Source organism: Augochlora pura, chromosome 10 (genome assembly GCF_028453695.1).
Source record: "Augochlora pura isolate Apur16 chromosome 10, APUR_v2.2.1, whole genome shotgun sequence".
Lineage (NCBI taxonomy): Eukaryota > Metazoa > Arthropoda > Insecta > Hymenoptera > Halictidae > Augochlora > Augochlora pura.
The window spans coordinates 22,501,835-22,513,325 of NC_135781.1; the positions used below are offsets into that span (position 1 = coordinate 22,501,835).

At 38.8% G+C, this 11,491-nt stretch overlaps 1 protein-coding gene across 1 annotated transcript in view; it reads right to left on the minus strand.

The window, feature by feature from the left end:
• The window catches only part of LOC144476362 (UPF0489 protein C5orf22 homolog), a 391,899-nt gene extending 380,820 nt beyond the window's left edge, over positions 1-11,079 (minus strand). The window contains exons 1-2 of the mRNA XM_078193188.1: positions 11,057-11,079; positions 8,279-8,405 (exon numbers count right to left, since the gene is read on the minus strand). Of these exons, the coding sequence (XP_078049314.1) occupies positions 8,279-8,314 (36 nt within the window). The 5' untranslated portion in view covers positions 8,315-8,405; positions 11,057-11,079. The remainder of the gene's footprint in view (positions 1-8,278; positions 8,406-11,056) is intronic.
• Between the last annotated feature and the right edge of the window lie 412 nt (positions 11,080-11,491).

Here is an 11,491-nt window from a genome sequence, read left to right on the forward strand (position 1 = left end):
CGCAATGACAATGCTAGTAACGAGAAGAATGATCGTGGCACCATTAACATTCGACGACAAAGAATTCCGTGAATAGCGATTAAATGGGACAAGAACGGTCTTCGGCTCGCAAGTTACGGTGCAGTCACTTCTGAAAAGAAGCGAATTGCATTAATGTAGTACACGCAACAGTCCACTATGTTTTCTGCGATCGATGACGACGGCACAACTTTCCCAACCTGGGGTTAAGCGTCAATTCTTACCGATCCTAAAAACCGTCCGGACAGGCACACCATAGATAGCTCTAGCAGCGCGCGCGTTTGTCTCGATGGGTTCCCAGTAACCACCGAGGTCAACACTCACATCGGGACATGTTTGGACGATGAGAAAACCGGGCAGGAGGAAAGAAACTTAATGGCGGAAGATCTTGAGTAAACGCATTTACGTTCGCCACGTACACCTGCGCATACCGGCGTTCTTTCCTTGGCAAATGAATTCCCTGATAGGCTCTGCCTATCTGAAAAGCGGCTTAGCATGCGTCGCGTCACCGACACTTCAAATCTGTCAATTCCCTAACAAATCTTGCCGCGCTTTCTCGACTCTCGGATTTAACTCGAATCCAGGCTGTTTTAATAAGGCTTCCACGGCCTTTCGTTTCCTAGGAAGATCGAGTCCCGCGCGTCTGAATCAGCCGCAATGAATCGTCTTTGTAAATCGTTCGAAGAGGAAATATCCAGAGCGGATGCTATTCTAGGATATTTAGATTTATTTAAATCTGCTGCTCTGTCGAATCTATTTCATCCGAAAGAAATTCATTTTTCTCACAACTTCGTCATTCGCGGCAAAACTTGTTTTATGTCGCTGTTTTATGTCACTTTACAAGTAAAACATCTCAAAGTTCGATTTCTTTCTAATTTTCTGCAGTTAGCAGTAACTAATAATAAATGTGAAAGAGCTGTAGAAATTCTCGACGAACTCGTAAATACACACGTTTGCAAGCATGAAACAAACCGCTAGCCTGTGACTAATATTTACAATATGCTTGATGTATCTGAATGTAATACATTAATGCGTAATAATGGAGTACTAATAAACTAACGAAAAGAGAATTATTTTTGGAAGACACGAAAAGTAAAACTATAATCTCATAATACCGATAGCATGAAATAGTCGTGCGAACTCAATTAATAGATTTTGTCCATCGACGGACGATATAAAACAAATAGAACGTGTTCAAATTTAATAAATATATTTATAAATCGCATGCATCATACCATTAACTCGATTGCAAACAAACGTAGAAGGATTATCACGTTCAATTTTCATTTCCTCCAATTTACTTTCGAATGTCAAATATTTATGTTTATTTACATCCGTTAAGCTACTTTGCATAAATAAAACTATATCTGTTACGATGAAGTAATACAAAACTGTTTACGTATCATTTTTTCACAGATATTATATACACATATCGCGTCAAATAGAGCAACGTGATGTTTATAATCTTTAGAACATTTTTTAAAGGAAATATCGTAATTAGGTTGCATCAATTTGTGCCTTGCCATTTATAATCATGAAACATGCAAAAGTTCAAGTTTTTACATTATCCATTTTTACATTGTTTTATTATTAGAAAGAACTCAAATTTGTTATCAAGTTTTGTAAGCAAGTTTCAAATTCAGACAACGTTCGAATATTTTTATATAAACAGTTCATACGTTGATACTTGTAGTTTCAGAAATATCTAAACGATTTGTTGAAAAAAAATGCGCAGAGAATTTTTCCGAATTACGTAATGGCCTGCAAGTAAATTTCACATTCGGATAACCTTGCAGAAACTTCTGCTAGAAACGAAGATCATTAAATTACAGTTTTTTCGTGTAGCGTGGAATATTATGTAGCGGCGAGGTTAAAATAGAACAGTTCGCAGGCAGTCCTCGTCGAAGATAAATCTAGCGGAGCTGTAAATGTACGACACCTTTGCAAAACGTCTTATTTCCTCGAGAATGCGAGGAATAATTAGTCTGCGGCCGTTCTCCGTGTATTCTTTCGGAACGCGATTGGTGTTGGTAAGTCGACAAAGAGACGATAAAAAAAGGCCGTAGACGGTTCACCGATGAAGAGGCTGCCTCGCCGAGGCTGCTGGAAGCGGTTTTCCTGGTGCGTTGAATAATGCATGCCACGGCCGGGGAAAGCATTGTTGCCCGGCAGTGAAGACGCAACACGGAAGCATCTTCCAATTGGCACGCCGACAGCTTTTACAATCCGGCGACGACGCATGGTTTGCTTTGCATGCTCGAAAAATGCACCGGATTAGACGCGACTGCCTGACAGGCTGCACTTTGTCGAGAAACACTTCGCAAATATAAAACAGTTTATCCACGTGACATCGAAGACGTTCTTATCAGACATCTGTCTGGTACTCGTGCTGACTGAACGTCCACGGTGGAATTCAATAGAAGCAATTTGCGTCAATTGATATCAACAATCCACGTTTTTTTTTTAAAGTCTTGGGTACTTTGAAAATCATATTGAAATATTTGTGATGGGAATGACTGTGATGTTAGTCATCAATTTTAACATCGTCTTAACTTTCCATTCAGAATAGGTTTTTATCAGCAGTCGGATAGCGACGCCGAGTCACATTTGACTCGAGCTAAATTAGTGTACGTCGGACATAATGCTAAAAAAGGTAAAAAGTTTTCTGGTCATTCTTCCGCTGTTATTTTTATTTTACTTATTTTATTAATAACGAAAGGTATCTAATATTTAAAAAATTATTTAATAATATTGGAGCTTAGAGTGGTACAATCTAACACTTTTATCTCAATAATAGATAACAAATTACTGGCTGGCACGACAACGATTGACAAGTCAATTTACAAGCTACCGGTTAGTAAAGTATCACACTCGAAATAAATAATCGCGTTGAAAACAATTTCGATATTAGACTCCTGTTTTGCACTTGTCCTTACTGAACATTCAAAATGACTCTATAGAACTATCGTTTCTAAATTGCTACTAACAATCAACGTTCGTGAAAAGTCTATTCGAACTTGGACAGTAACATACGAAACTAATACGTACGATAAGAAAGACGTTTTTATCAGACATCTGTCTGGTAGACGGGTAGACCGGACATCCAGAATAGAATTGAATAACAGTAAAGTAAAGTATAAAATCAATCGGAGCGATTATCCGCGACTATCTTAATTGGATACGCGAGAGGAAAAGCGGAACACGTTGCGGTCAACTCGCGTTTATCTATAGCCGCTTGACTCCGTGCCCATTTAGATATCGAGTGACAGTAATCGACGCCGTTAATTAAGTTTCCCTCTACGAAACGCAAAAATCGCAAGACAACGTCGCGATACTTTCCTCGCTTTATCACGGCAATTTTATGTTAATGTCAACGTGTTCCGTGGGGAGTGCGAAGTCAAAGGTGAACTGGACTGTCGCTAGTCATCGATTGTCGTCAGAAAGGTGTATAGTAGTCTTTAAGCATTTCACCATGGATATATACTCATAGTAGCTTTCCAAATTAGCATTTTTTGTGATTCGAAAAGACGTAAGCATAAAAAGATCTAATTGTCACAATAAATGATTTTGTTCTCGAAATAAGCAAATATCATGTTATTAATTAAATCAATAACCCATAAACGTTAATGGTACTTTGTATATTGTTTAGTGACATTGGAGAAGAAACGTATCTATATCATAATTAATACATCGTAAATATCGTCAAATTTATTATTGATATCAATATAGAAAATATATTCCTTTTTTAATTATTTTAATAGATCGAAAGTAATATCAAAAATTTTGTACACTCTTTGTGCATAACCGTGTGCACATTCTATTTAAAGTAGAATCGTTAGTTTCTAATACTTCTACTATAAAAACATATACTAAAATATAAATTAATACAAATTCCGATCTAATTAGTAATATTAAAAAACCTATTCCGAAAAATATATTTGCAGGAAGAAGCAAACGTGGCCCCTTTGAAAAGGACTCGAACGACATTAAATCCATCCGGTCCCGGAGATATTAAATCCGAACAAACACGACAACGCAGTAATTGTATCGAATTACCGAACGATAAACCTTGCAGGAGTCGCCATTAGAACGCAAAGGCTCGAAATAAAACCGTGGACTCTATCTGGAAAACTCGTACAGTTTGCTAAAGAAAAATTGCTCGCGTCCGCCGCTAATGAAGCATTTCTATCGAGACCGTAACACCTGGTTTGTCAGAAGCGGCGAAGATTATCTCGATTGCAGATTGAATTCTCACGAACGATAAACCCGTCGCCAGTGGATATAAAATTCAATTAACAAGACTGCACCGCACCGAAGGAAAAAAAAGCGGCGACTGGATGGCAGAGGAGGTGGCGGAGAAGGAGGATCGAGAGGATAATTTTATAACTGACAAACCATTCTCGTTTTTTGCTTCGTTAGCTTTAGCAATAGTACAGCGACGGGGATCCGCGCGAGCAATCGTTCACCTCGTCCGCGACACGCATCCGCGTTTCGCCGAGCATCGAATCGGCTCGAGTATTACAAACACCTGCTGCAATTTACTGTAATCTACGTGGCAGTGGTACGTCTGTTTTCCACGTCATCGGTAGTAACAGACGTTTCTCGGCTGAGAAACGCTCGCGCGAAGACCGCGGCGCGAACACAAGGGAAACCGGTTTCCCTCTATTTTGACACCGCGCGAAGTTCTATTAGCCTCGGACTCGCGGAATCGTCGAAATTATCGCCGCATCGGTCGCTGTAATTATAATATTATGCTCGGTGTTCAGTAGTGCGCTTGTTAAACAGTATCCCGAAACGCCTGTTCAACCAGTCGACACGCCGAAGCGCCGATGCGACCGCAGTATGTGGTCGATCAATCTTTCATCTGCTGCAAGACTGACTCGCAACAGTTAATCTCGTCCCGTAGACGATTCCTCGGCAAAAACGGACGGCAGAACGTAGTCCTCTATTAACGCTGGTCGCGTAATTAGCGATAGATTCGATCGATTATTCAATTTTTCGCTTAATCGGTTACACGAAGCAACGTGCCTATACGTCTAGTCCCTTCGACGTTATCGGATAGACGCAAATTACCTTTTAACGACAACGAGATTTTGTCAGTTTCATTTCGTCTTGGATGTCTGTAGATAGATGCACACACCGTATACACTTTATTAGAAAATAATTTTTTAACTTTAATTTAAAATTAACAATAAGAATTCTTTTGTAATACCTGTACCTCGTTAAGTTCGAAGTTCTTCTATTTTATTCATCAAATATTCACCATCCAAAAATTGTTAACGAAGAATGGATATTTCTATTTGGTATAAACATTTAAATATTAACGCGCGCGATTTTTATTTCGCATAAAGAACCGCTATTATTACTGTCACGACATTGCGAAATCTACTCCACTAATCGTTTCAAAACTTCATATACAGTTTCTGTCACGCTACTGTTCACGCTAGAATGATCTCGAAAATCCCTCATTTTTCCATATGTTTAAATAACGACGGGCACGAACCAGGACCATAAAAATATGGTAATACGGTGGAATGGATTTGAAACCGTACACGCCGCGAAAAATTACAAAGACCTCTATACTGGGAGCGCGTTTGAATTTAATTGCGATTGTGCAAGAGGAGATTAAATTTCGTTCGCGTTCCGTTGCGAGTTTCAGGGAAGGATACAGTAGCAATCAGGAATAGAATTAGCCGTTGAACAGGCAGCGTTTAGCAGGGCGTTCATAAATCACGTGTAAGGGACAAGCAATTATAATAACTATCGCCGGCTATAGACAGAAATAAAATGCTCGATCCCCTCGGCTAGGTAATGAGGTGTGCGAACCGGGATGCGAACCAGTTTCTTGACTCGTTAATCGCAACACGAGCGAACGGGGAAAAAGTGCTTTCACGAAAAATATCCTGGCAAGACTGCCGGGGATCGGTAAATACCATTATTCAAGGAGCAAACTGTTTGAAATCCTGTCGGCCGCAGAAATAAAAAGATATTGCCGGGAGACGCGTGACGTGACTTCAAAGCAGAACGGCGAAATTTTATTTGCGGCCAATAATTAGTCAGGAGCAATCGTCATCCAATCCAAATTGAACTCTCCGAAGGCATTCCGCTTAGACGTGAGTTTTTTTAGCCATTCTTCTCGATTTTTTTTTTTAACAAACAGTAGACTGCCTCATATCGAGGTTCAACAATTATATTTCGAACGGATACAATATTTTTTCAAATAATGCCAAATGTATAAGCTAGAGGACGTCGAATTAAGTTTCGTTAATGGAAACGTCTTCATGGCTGACATGATTCCAGTTGCTTCATTAAAGGAAAAATCAGGGGAGAAAGTATGTCCATCAGAATTTGGAAGTTTTGATTTTTTAGCTTTTTTTCTTCGTGTTTAGGATGCTCAAAAAATAGTAAAGTTAATATTTTTTAATCCTGCTTAAAATATGTAGTTAATTAACCAATTACATCCTGTGCAATTATGTCAACCAGTTAAAGAAATAAGATTTCAGGAATAGCGCTTAATTATTTTTACGAATCGAAGTTAATTACTTTACACGCATATTTTCGGAAGCTTCTTCTCGAGGAAAATTAAATTAAAACAATTCGTATTCTATGGAACTACGAAAAAGAATAGCCAAATTTTTTGGTGTCACTAATTCAATGTGAGTACATAATTACAATTTGCTCTTAATCTAAGCAAGCGTAAAAGAATGAATTGTAAATTCTCAGGCACAATTGCTTGCAACGTATCCGATTCTCTACGTGTTGAAAGCAGTATTGTATAATTTTATTTTCTGGTAATAATTAGTACCATCATCGATTCTAATTAAATTAAAAAAGCTCCGTATGCAGTATGTATAACTGCATTGTAAATTCCCACGCAGAATCGAGTAAACCATTGCAAATAATTACAATGCGCCTACTTGGCGCCCTCAAAACAGAGCAGCGAAATTTTTGTTTGCGTCGAATAATTAGTTCAATGCAATCGTAATCCGATCTTAATTAAACTTTTTTAAAAGTGCAGCGGCGTGTACTAAAACGCATTGTAAATTCTCACGTGGAATCGCTTGCAGCGCATCGAATTCTCCGCGAGGGAAAAAAAACAACAGTTTCTTTTTCTTCTGGTTGATGCAACAAGACGCAAACGCTCGAATAAATAAAAACACAGCTAATTGCTAGCGCGCGGAAGCCGAAGTTCATCTCTCGACCCTTCGTTATCTGTCGTGTGCGCCGATTAAAATTACGTACGACCAGGCAGAACCGTTCGTCGGTCTCGCACGTTGCTGCCGCTATCATTCAGCTCTCTCGCCGGATCGTTAATTAAATGCAACGGCTAATTAGATAACTGATAAAAGGTTATGGCGGCCCGCGAGTCGCACGATGCGCTTTTGGCTCGCTCTTACGTGCGCGCATAGTTCATACCGAGCGTGCACTATCGTTCGAAATAAAACCCTGAGCGATGTAGGAAATAATCAACTGTTAATTTTAGCGCAGTTATTTCGTTATCTCCTTTCAATTCCGCAGGATAATAGAAAATGCGATAACAGACAAAACTGCACTATCCTTTAAAGATATAATCTTTACAAACACGTAAATGCACTGGAACTGTGGCAGCTACGCCGAATTACTTTAGCGTGGAATTTTAATAATTTCATAGAATTCTTATCTTCAAGAATATTATTATTCAATGATCTACTTTCTTACGATTTATCAAAATTTGTATATATTTTATTAAGGTCTGAAGGAAACGTGCCTTGAAAGAAATGTTGAACAAAACTGGTAAATCAAATTACAAATGATCCTAAACATGACATGCATTAATATCACTTTATTATTAATATTGGTCGTGTTTAAAGATCACTAGAAGATACCGAATCAGACAGTAAGATCGCATAATTCCGTAAACACATAATTCTTCGGTTTCCGACGAAATTGTCTCATCTTTTAATAATTCCGTATAATCTGATGCACGGCGCATACAACAGAATTTTTAACATGGTTCAATTTTTCGTTCGCATTCATGTAAATGGGTTCATGAAAATAAAATGAAAATCATTTGCCGGCGGATTATGCATGTAAATGTGTGTTGGTGCGACGCGTGTCACTCCGGACGCGCCGATCAATTTTGCAACGGTAACGAAAGAGCGGAGGAGCATTAGCGGCGCATCGCGGCCAGCAGCGAGGTTGCTTTTGCAGGTGCAATTTCACCTCGCCGATCAGCGCGATGAAAAGAAAATGTTTGCGTAACGGTGGACGAATGATTTACCTTCCCCGGTTCTTCGATGAAGCCGCCGATGGTCATCACGTGTAGGGTTACCTCGCGCGTATTCTCCAGCTCCTCTGCCGCGGTGTACAGGCCTTCGCTAACGAAGTAGGGCTCGGTGCACGTTAGCCTGCAACAAACACCGCCGAACCAATTAGCCGATCATCAAAAAGTTATATTAAGCTCCGCGTCCTGCACGGAATTCGGGAGGCCGAAAACATTCGGCGGAGGCCGGCAGAGTTTAATCAAGAGTTACCTTTTGACATTTTCAATTAGTTATGGCGACTTTGCTATCAATTTTCATTTAAATGTATATTCGTCGACTCGTTATAATTAGTATTAACAGTTGAGAATTACAAATTACCGTCAGAAAATTTGGAATGTCGCTCTACGATTTAATTTAAAAATATTGAAATCATGAACTCTTTCGTGGGGGGAACAGATTGAATATATTTCTTAGTTCCAGTATATTATAGTAAAATTGACAAAATGTTTAAATATATTTAATCTAATGTCATCGTAAGGTGATAGGAAACTTAAAGCATGAATTATAAGATGCACTGTAATAAGGAATAAAACCTAAATGTTATTATCTAATTGACATTTTATCCTCGTGCCACGAGGTGTGAGATGCCTACCGTTCACAGTATATATACTTAACACTTTAAAGCCTATAAATCGGCTTCCTCCACCCACCCACCCCCTTCCCCACCGGCAGCCTAATCGGTTTTCATGGCAACCAATAATTTGTTATCTATTACTGAGGTAAAAGTGTTGGATTTTACTAATGTAAGCTCTCATATTATTATCTCATTTCGCAATGAATTAAATAAATAAAGTAGGAATAACATAAATGAAATATAAAATTTATTATAAAATATATAAATAAAAATTACATTTTAAGATATATAAATAAAAAATATAAAGCTGTCAGTAGATTTAATTAACCTATGACGACATAAATGTTTACAGTCGAATGACTGATCGGTAAAGTGTTTAGTAAACAAGTGTTTATTTCTTCATTCCAGCCAACAAAATAGTTTATAATACTCCCTTTTTTTTAACAAAACCAAATATTAAACAATAACAAGAATTTTTAAGATCATTGTAGCTTAATTGTCAAAAGAAATCTGTGTTAGATGTTATATATTACATAAATACACTTATGTTTATATGTGTAAATTCTGATTCAGGATTGTTTAATATCAGCCCCCTAATCGATTCCTACGGGAAAGAATGTTCTTCTTCTTAGAAGAACTAGCCTGAAGATACAAAGCCGTCGATCTCGTTGTATGTTCCGCAAACATATTCGAAGCATCTCAACGTTTGCCTAGATTAAAAAACGAGAACGAATGCGCTCTATTACAGCGGAAGACATTGTATTGTTTGTTTACGGTAAATCCCATAAGAAAATTTGACGCATTTGCACCACCGCACCCTGTATACTATAGGATTAACGATAACGACCGAGTATTCCCGCTATCTAGAGCGCACCTCTCACATTAGTTCTGGGAACGGCGTGCCACGTAGTACTTCGTTCCAGGTAAAAACGCATTGATTAGATTTGCAGGTCGCCGTCTCTCGTATCCGAGTATCCAAGGGGAAGCCTGTGATCGCCTCAAGGTCGCGGGTATACCTCTCGCACCGTCACACGAGAATTCAAGCCGAGGTTCGAATTCCCGGTGAATGAACGCGAAAGTGGTGGTTCGCAGAAAAGGGTTAACAGAACGTGAGCTCATTCCCCCGTCAAAAGCGAATTTCCGTAACCAGACGGGTTCTGCGAGTCGCTTCGGAGCTGACAGAAGATATCTGACGTGAAAATTCTAGAGCTTAGAATTATAGTTAGTCTTCACCTGAACGAGATCTTTAGCAAACTAATCAAAGTGATCAGAAGATATGAACCTATCGAGCAGTCGCGACGAAAAGAACAGTGAAACGAAATTCATGGTATGAGATTCTTAAAAGTGTTAAGATTCAGATTTTAAATTAATAAAGTATTTTGTACTTTAAAGAGTCAGCGGAGTACCTGTCATAATTTGTCGGATACTGTAGGACTTAATGCGAATCTGGAAATTGAGTAAGATTTTAATTAGTTTTACAGTAGGGTTGTAGTCGATAAATTTTACACATAAACTATTTGTAATATGAAACAAGATATTTGCGAAAGATAGAGTATTGTTTAAAAAGGTAATATTAAATAATAAAGGTAATATATTAGCTACAGTGGTGCAAGGTAAGGGTTGATGTGCATAGAGACTATAGAACCTTGACATAGATTGTCATTACGTGCAATAAATGTGTAGAATACAATATTTATTATTATGAAATTCCTACGTAAGAGTAATAATTTCAAATTGTTATAGTTGCAACAATCGTGGAAGTACCAGCGTTTCCGTGATCATCAGAATTATCATTAATTATACTATTTTAATAGTAGCTTTTCTCTTGTAGTCATCACTGCGACCATTCTTCGTCAAAAAATATAAATTGTTATTGCTATTATTTATTGTACACGGATAATAAACCTTAGGAAGGTACTAATTAAATGTAACACAGATAAAGTGTTTTGGTACCAACATTGCAAATATTTGAACTTTCGAGTTGCCTAACTAACCCAGTCAGTAATTCGCGCGCGAGTTTGGAATTCTTCGGAAGTTATTGCGCTCGTATGGGTCTCGCTACGGTAAAATTGTTCGGGTGTTAATGGTCAGGGATTCGAAGAGACTGCAAGATAGCGTACCAGAAGGAAAGGGTTTGCGTAACAGTGGACGAGTGACTAACCTTCCCCGGATCTTGGCTGAAGCCGCGGATGGTCATCACGTGTAAGGTTACTAGGCGCGTGTTCTCCGGCTTTTCTGACGAGGCGAACAGACGTTCGCTGTCGAAACACACAGGGCCCAGAGAGCACGTGAGCCTCGACAGAAACCGAACGATCGACAAATTAGATAATGAGCAGGAATGCGTTGAGTCGCATCCTTCCATGACGAAACCTCGCTAAACCGGCTGAACCCCGTGTAAACGCCATACGTACCAGATAACGTAATTAGCGTTGTGCAACCCGATGTCGGGTCAGTTCGAAGGGTACGTTGTTCGCCGTTAAAAGGTTTGCGATGAATACCGTTGCGAAAGGAATTAGAAGGGAAAGGGTCAATAGTTGCGCATAGATGTTCGATTAACCCTTCTACTTAATTTGAGTAGTGTTACGAATAATTAAAT